Consider the following 8,472-nt stretch of genomic DNA (forward strand, 5'->3'; position numbering starts at 1 on the left):
TCCAGTGAGTGGTGAAATGATTTGTTAAAAAGCACGATCTATTTTCGTTCAATAATTGTGCAACTAACTTCTCGTGGGGAAATTATAATTATTATAAGAAAAAGTTACATGATGTATAATATTTTTAAATTAATTAAAAATTATTATCGCGGGCCGCATAAAATCGCTATCCCTGAGATAAATCACCAGGAAATTTTAACTGAAAATTGAAAATGAAATCATGCATGCCGTGACCAAAGAGGATATTGAGAAGGAAGAAGATGATGAATTTTTGCCCCCTTAAAAAATATCTGCTTCAGATACAACAAAAGCGTTAAATACAGCCATACAGTGGGCTGAACAAAACGATGAAAACGGCGAAGAACTTATGTTGCTTAGTCGTTTGCGGGACAAGGCATACCAATCCATAATAGAAACCAGTGTACAAAAAAAAAAAATAAATCAATATTTTAAATAGTAAGGTCCACAATAAATTATAATAATATTTTTATGCATTCATTTTTATTTTATATGTTGTATATTTTATATATTCTTTTGAAATTATGAGTTTTTACATAATTAATACAGATAAAAATATAATTTCATAATTTAAATTACAATAAAATTAATGTTTTTTAAGCCATAATTAATCCGAACAAATCGCTGATCCGAATTACTATACATCTACTTTTTGTTAATAATAAAAAATAAAACTTACCAAAATTAAATAAGTTCATATTTTTATTGTCTTGAAATGATGAACTAATGTCATTCAATGTTTCACCTGCTACATTTTCATTTATTTTCACAGTTAATTCATTTTCTAAACACATAAATATTATTAATAACCCACTAAAATACATCATGAAAAATAAAATTAAAATAAGTTTAAAATGAAAAACAAAGTTTATTAACTAAGAATTTAACCCTACAATGCGCACATTAATATTTACATCCAAATTTCGACTTGAAAAAATATTTTTCTCAAATATGGGGCAAATAACTTCAAAAAAATATTTTTAACTTCTAATTATAAAATTTGAATACAGGAATCCATATTTTTAAAATGTATCACACATGATACACTGTACAGCTTAGACTTGAAAAAAAAACTATTTATACCAATATGTTAATATAATGTATTTGGCTATAAAAACGCATATTAAATGAAAAAAATGAAATTTATTCAATCAAATACAAAATAAAATAAAACAATATACTATTATATACATAACATCCTTAAAAAGAACTAAAAAAAAAACAATATACTTATCATATGAGTAACATGATTAAAAAAAACAACAGACTTTTCATATAAGTCACATAATTAAAAAAAAAACAATATACTTTTCATCCTAAAAAAACTTCCTTTGGTGTAAAAAATACATATCATAAAAAATTGGTAAAATAAATTTTACTTAGTATGGAAAAGAGTAAAACAATTTCTATTTACACCCAACAAAAATAATTATTGCACTTAGTACAAGAGTTAATTTTCCACAACCAGGCACTTTACATCTTTGTTTTGTTTCTTTGTAATCTGACCAACGGTCAAAAGAATATCTTTTCTAATATCAATTGATGGCAATTTTGATGTATGAGGTGCATTTTTTTTGTTGCAATTTGCGTTTCTACCATTAATAATGGTCTTCCTCTTTTAGGTGTTGATGCATTAAGTTTAGTAAGTGAAAAAGCTACTTCTGAACGGAAATCAAATAGTGTAATTGTAGGTTTATTACCTTTTGATGTCTTAACCCTTCTGTAAAGAAGCCATACTTTGACCACAGCAACATTAATCAAATGATACCACAATCGAATGTACCATTTCTTAGAAAGCATTATAATTTTGTACCTTCCAATAAGTGAGTCAAGAAGGTTAACATCTCCCATATGTTTATTATATTCTTTTATAAAAAATGGACAGCTCATTCTAGATTTTTTTCTTCTTTTTTTGTCAAAACGACGTATAGTTTCTTCAGGTAAAATAGGTACCGCAGTACAAAGAGAGTAATGTGACAAGTTTATTATTTTTCCAAATTACTGAGGTCACTGGAATATCATCATAAACAGCAATATATTCATATGATGTTCCCCATGGTTTTTTTAATAACTTTTTCTGCTAAAAAACTACAGTTTGATATTCTGTTTCGGCGTATAGTCCCTAAAGAATGGATTCCTTGACTAACTAAATGTGTTATTAAAGGCATTTTAGTATAATAATTATCAAAATATACTCTGTGATTCTTATGCTTTGGTATGGCGCGGCTCAATCTTACTACAACATTAGCACTAGCTATTAGGTCTGGCTCTGATTGAAGTCTAGATTGTTCACAATTTTCTTGTCCAGTGTAAGTTCATAAGAATATCCAGAAGAACTACAGAGTACAAAAAATATGTAATTCCATTACACAGGTTTTAATGGTAGATATTGTTTAGGAAAATTATGAGCTTTTGTAGCACATAGTTGTTCGGACGACACATATTGATACGGTCGCACCGTCGTTGCTATCGACTGTAGTATGTTTGTGTGCATCGCACGTATCTGTAAATGGTACATTGTACGTCAGTCAGTGCTCGCCTACCATACGTACGCAATACCTATACGTTTTGGAACGCCTATTTTTCCCGCCACCATCATCATCGTCGTCACCTATCGCCACCGTCACGGTCATCATCGTTTGGATAAAATACCGTTACCAGCAACAATCCAGTCGCCTACTACTACGGTCATATATTTTCTTACTAGATTTCGTTGTGTATTATTTTATTGTATTATTCCGTAGCATTTAGCCTTATTATTATTATTCGAATTTATATTATATTATTGTTATTATATGGTTATACTATTTACATTTAATCCCCGTTAGGCTGGCCAGCACAGACATTTGTCCCCCCCCCCCCCCCCCTATAGGATATTAACTTGTATTTTTTGGGGGATTTTATTAATAGTACGCCGTCAATACGGCATAACAAATATTTATTTGCTACATTTATTTACCACCTTAAATACGCATACAGTCCACACATACCGATTTGGAACATAGTTGTTCATCCATAGATAGATCTCTCTCAACAGGAACTTTTGAAAATTGCTTATTTAAATGTTCAATTACTGGTCTTATTTTGTGTAGCATATCACAGTGGTTCCCAATTTTTTTTTGCCACGGAACCCTAATCGATTATACTTTTTTTTGCGGAACCCTAGTTTCATAACATAAAATTATCACCTAGTAGTTTTATATTTTTTTGTTTGATATGAAAAGAAAGAACAAATACAAATGAAAAACAATTATTTTATGTATTAAAAAACATTTACTGTACAAAGAAATACAATGTAACAAAGTGCCTGTTTTTATCAATTTAATATTTTAATGAGAAGAATGAAATTTTTTCACATATTTTCTTAAAATATCACTAAAATTAGGCTTTATATCTGATAATTGAATGCGGATATCTGGAGATGCATCAAGTCTATTTCTGTACTTGTTTTTGGTGTAAGCGTAAGCTGAAAATCCAGTCTCACATCGGTAAATCGTCACAAACGGAAGCAGAATTGTAATAGCTTACTCAACAATTGTAGGGTATCATCTTGAAGTCCAATTCAAAAATTATTTAGATCAAAATCTCCAGCTCCAAATTTTTGTTTAAGAGAAGATGAACATTTAATATCAATTAAATTCTCATACTCTGAAACAGTAAGCATTGATGGTTTGGTATGATTTGCGAATGGATTCTGCAACCAGTTCATGTCCTGTAACTTCTCCGGAAAATACTCTTTCAAGGATTTTTTTAGGCTTATTAAATGCTCATGTATATTTTTTTCCACATCTGAAGTTACTTGCAACTCATTTTCTTTCAGAAAGTCATTTAAAATAGTAAAACATTCGTAATTATGTTGATCAACACATTCAATCCAGAAGTCAATTTTGTTTTCAAGTGAAGAAATTTTGTCATTTACTGTAAATATATTCGTGGTTTTTCCCTGTAAGGCTTTGCAGATTACGTTAAGTTTATCGAATATATCGGCCAAGTAAGCCAATTTTATTAACCATACCTCATCATGCAATAAATCAACAAACGCGTTAGTAGACGCAGAACCGGGTTGTTTGGTGAAGAATATCTTAAGCTCGTTGCGCAATTCAAATAGCCTTAATAAAACTCTTCCTCTTGAGAGCCATCTCACTTGTGTGTGGAGAAAAAGTGATTGATGCTGACTTCCTATATCTTCGCACAGTTTTTTAAAAAGCCTTGACTGGAGTGGACGTGATTTGACGTAATTCACAATTTGTACAGCTTGATCGAGAACTGTCTTAAGCTCGTATGATATTTTCATCGCGACAAGAGCATGACGATGTAAAACGCAGTGACTGCTACTACATTTAGGTGCAACACTCTTGATTCTTGTTACAGTGCCTTTTATTTTGCCGATCATAGCTGCTGCTCCGTCACTGCACACGTCAATGCATTTGTTCCACTCAATATGGTGCTTACTCATGTGACTATCAATAACTTTAAAAATTTCTTCTCCAGTTGTGTTAGTTTCTAAAGGTGCACAGAGAAACAAATCCTCTTCAATAGATCCTTTGAAGGGGTGTCTCACAAAAACAAGCAATATTGATAGCCCGGCGACATCTGTACTTTCGTCTAATTGTATTGCAAACATCTTGCTGTTCTTCAATCTACAAATTAATTCATCGTGAATGTGGTCTGAAATCTTATGAATTCGTTCAGATATGACGTTATTGGAACACTGAACTGCTGTAATTTTCTTCGCTGCATCTTCACCAAGTACACAGCTGACGGTTTCTGTCATACATGGTTTTATTAAATCCTCTGCAACTGTGTGTGGCTTACCAGCACGTGCAATTCTGCAACTTTTAGCGTTTTCATTATCTGTTTTTGCATATTTGTATAAAGCAGCTACGCCAGTTTTTTGTACTTCTTTGTGTCTTTCGAAAAAGCTTAAGCTTTTATCTTTCAGTTGCGGGTGGTTGGTGTCAAGGTGTCGTCTTAGCTTTGCCGGTACCAATGAACTATTACACATTATTTTGTTGCAAATAACGCATTGTCCATCCGGATTCTCAGCCATTCCGACAGGAATAAACCCAAAGGACAAATACGATTCGTCATATTTTCTTTTTTTTGAAGTAGTTCTCTCCTGAGGTAAAACAATTTCACTAACAAGTTTATTTTGTCGTTCCTGTCCAGTATTCACCAAATCCTGAAATTAATTGACAATATTTATTGTTATATTTATAATTATTTAAATTTAAATAAAGTACAAAATAAATTTAAAAAATTGGCCATAGGTTCCCCTGCGCCCTCGGGCATTTCAATTTTATATGCACTTCGTTGCCCGTTAAAAATGCCAATTCATAATATGATTCACTAAGTTTTTTTGCATTGACCATTTTGATTCTCCAAAAAGTTGTTCAAGCACCATTTTAAAATGAGAATAACACTAAAAAATAACACTAAATTTGTGGTACGATTTTACGAATGTACCGTGTAAATTGCAAGAATCAATCTATCATTATTCAGACTCTACGTTTATCAATCAGTGAGTTAGTCAAGTAATAATAGTGTCATTCTGCTTCGAGTTGCCCGTGAGACTTATAGATATGTAAGCAGTATATTTTCGTGTAGGCAATCCACCTATGGTGGACTGCGGACCCTGCTAGATGTATATGTAAGTTTAAAATTCCTTACCCTTAAGTTTCAAAGTTATATCAATTTTTTTTTACTACGGTGGATAAAATACAATAATGTACAATCTCGTGGTTTTCATATTGTTATGTTAGTCTATTGCTGTGATTTTGAGATTTACTGTGGACATTGACTTATTTCGCTAATTCTTATTTTTGTTTTTATGGTTTTGACAAAATATAACAACAGGTCTACAACTATTATATTCAATCATAACCAATAGCGACCTTAATTTAGTTTATTTTTTTGCTGGACAGTGACGTCATTTCATTACATATAATTACATTCATTACATTTACATAAGCATATTCTCCTGCGACCAATAGGAGCGAATCATCAGTGAAAAATGTTACAAAAACGGGGAAAATAAATAATAATAATAAAAAATTGTTACTATGGTTACCGAAAAAAAAAAATAATAATAGTCTACGTAACAGGCAAACTTTACGCTTATAATGTATATTTAAATAATTATTTTTTGGACTTTTCTCTTCTGATAGCTCATCTACATATTGAGTACTTTCGTTTGAAAAAAAAATCGTGAAAATCAGCCCGGTAGAACTTCAGATATAACTGTTACAAGAAATCGCCTCACGTTTTAATAATATATTAAGATTCTTATTTCTTACAGACAAACTAGAAACGTCTTTTTCCGAAATACTTTCATTATTTTATGCTGGTGAACATGCTGAAACATTTTTCCACTTGCGAGGCGCCCCGTTTTGAGCTAACTATCCATTATTATAAACTGAAATAAAATAACAACATGTTAATAAATCGTTCTTATTTAATTATGCACAGTGTGCATACAAATCTCTATGAATAAACAAATACATCATTACCTGTGAAATCAAAAATACCAGATTTAAACAATCGTAATAACTGTTACCACTGACTGCAATCCACTTCTTTTTTCACTAATACAGGGTGGGGCACTGAAACGGCCGATTTTAAAAATAGATTTTCTCAGTAGTAATTAAGATAAGAATTCTCACTAAATATTATTAGTTCAAAGACAACATGCCATTTAGTAAACATGGAACAGTGGAGTGGTAAACAACGTGCTTATGCGATAAAATCGTTTTACAAAAGTAATGACAGTTACGTAGCCGCACAGCGTGAATTTCGTATTCATTTTAATCTTAAACGGCATGATTCGGTACCATCGGTTAAGGCTATTAAAATATGGATAACCAACTTTGAAGAAACGGGTTCAGCATTAAAAAAGAAGCCTGTACGACAAAAAACCATTCGCACACCTGAAAACGTCGTTGCTGTCAGAGCCGCTCTCATAAATAGTCCGAGACGTTCTGCACGAAAACATGTACTATCGTTAAATTTATCCAGTAGAAGTCTACATCGGATTTTACACAGCGACCTAAACTTTCACCCGTATAAGGTGCAGGTGGTTCAAGAATTAAAACCTGCAGATCACTATAGCCGCATAACTTTTTGTCGAGAAGTGCTAACCCGAATGGACGAGAACGAAAACTTTATTCAAAATGTTTGGATGTCTGATGAAGCACATTTCCATCTTGATGGTTTTGTGAATAAGCAAAATTGTCGTTATTGGTCTGAAGAAAATCCTCGCCAACTTCATCAACGACCTTTACACAGCGATAGAGTAACTGTATGGTGTGCAATTTCACATTATGGCATCATTGGCCCGTATTTTCATGAGGACGAAAATGGACTGGCAACAACTGTTAATTCAAATCGTTATGTCAATATGATCAATAATTTTTTGGTCGGTGAACTAACGAAGTTTCCTCAAAATGATAACTTTTGGTTCCAACAAGATGGCGCGACATCTCACACGGCCCGAATATCAATAAATGCTATTCAAAAAATTTTTGGAAATCGCATTATTTCCAAAAATGGTGATATTCATTGGCCACCTCGATCACCGGATTTATCAGTATGTGACTTCTTTTTGAGGGGATATTTAAAAAGTAAAGTCTATGCACAGAAACCTCGAAATATTGATGAACTAAAAAACAAAATTAAAGAAGAAATTTCCAGTACGCCTTTGGAAGTAATACACCGTGTAGTGGAAAATATACGAAGTAGGCTAGAAGAGTGTTTGAGAAGAGATGGCCATCATCTTGAGGACATAGTTTTAAAAAAATAAATGGCATGTTATATACTTCATTATAATAAATAATAATTAATTTTTATTTGGTTTTTTTATTTTATAATTTATTTATGAAAATCGGCCGTTTCAGTGCCCCACCCTGTATAATTACGTAAACTTCTGCAGTCTTATCGTGGTCTTTACTCGAATGGAGCTGGCAGCGACGACGTGCGCTGCCCCACTCCCGCGATGTTTTATCAGCTCGGTAATTCCATGCCTATTTTTATCGTAAGCTACCGCACGTGCGATTAGAAATACTAGTAGAAGCATGAAATGAAACACATAACGAATCTGTGAACAACGGTGGCGTGGATGTGATTCCTTTTTATTAAAGTTTTGTTTAATTATTGGACGGTACGTGGAACCCTTGAGGCCCTTCCACGGATCCCTGCGGCTAGATGCACGGCAATTTTTTTTTTTTTTAATTTTTTTATCCTTCACATTTAATATATACACTTACCAAACAAATAGTTATAGCACTTAAACATTTTTTAGTTTAACCTTGAAATTTATAATTTTAAAGTGGTTAGCTACATTAACTACCATGCATATAATACCAAAATTGTTCAGTAAATCATACTGTTATACTGTTTTCGAATACTTTTACAACAACTAGAAATAATATAAAATCAATAAATTAACTTTAATTACCA

The 8,472-nt window shown here is 32.1% G+C and overlaps 1 protein-coding gene across 1 annotated transcript; it reads right to left on the reverse strand.

Annotated features, from left to right (window-relative positions):
- Window positions 1-2,275: 2,275 nt before the first annotated feature.
- On the reverse strand, window positions 2,276-5,390 carry LOC114119046 (zinc finger BED domain-containing protein 5-like). The gene is made up of 3 exons (XM_050208975.1): window positions 5,328-5,390; window positions 4,029-5,200; window positions 2,276-2,354 (listed from the first exon to the last, which is right to left on the reverse strand). The coding sequence occupies exons 1-3, from the start codon at window positions 5,388-5,390 to the stop codon at window positions 2,276-2,278; spliced, it is 1,314 nt and encodes a 437-aa protein (XP_050064932.1).
- Window positions 5,391-8,472: the final 3,082 nt, after the last annotated feature.

This window comes from Aphis gossypii, unplaced genomic scaffold, assembly GCF_020184175.1.
Source record: "Aphis gossypii isolate Hap1 unplaced genomic scaffold, ASM2018417v2 Contig00348, whole genome shotgun sequence".
Taxonomy (NCBI): domain Eukaryota; kingdom Metazoa; phylum Arthropoda; class Insecta; order Hemiptera; family Aphididae; genus Aphis; species Aphis gossypii.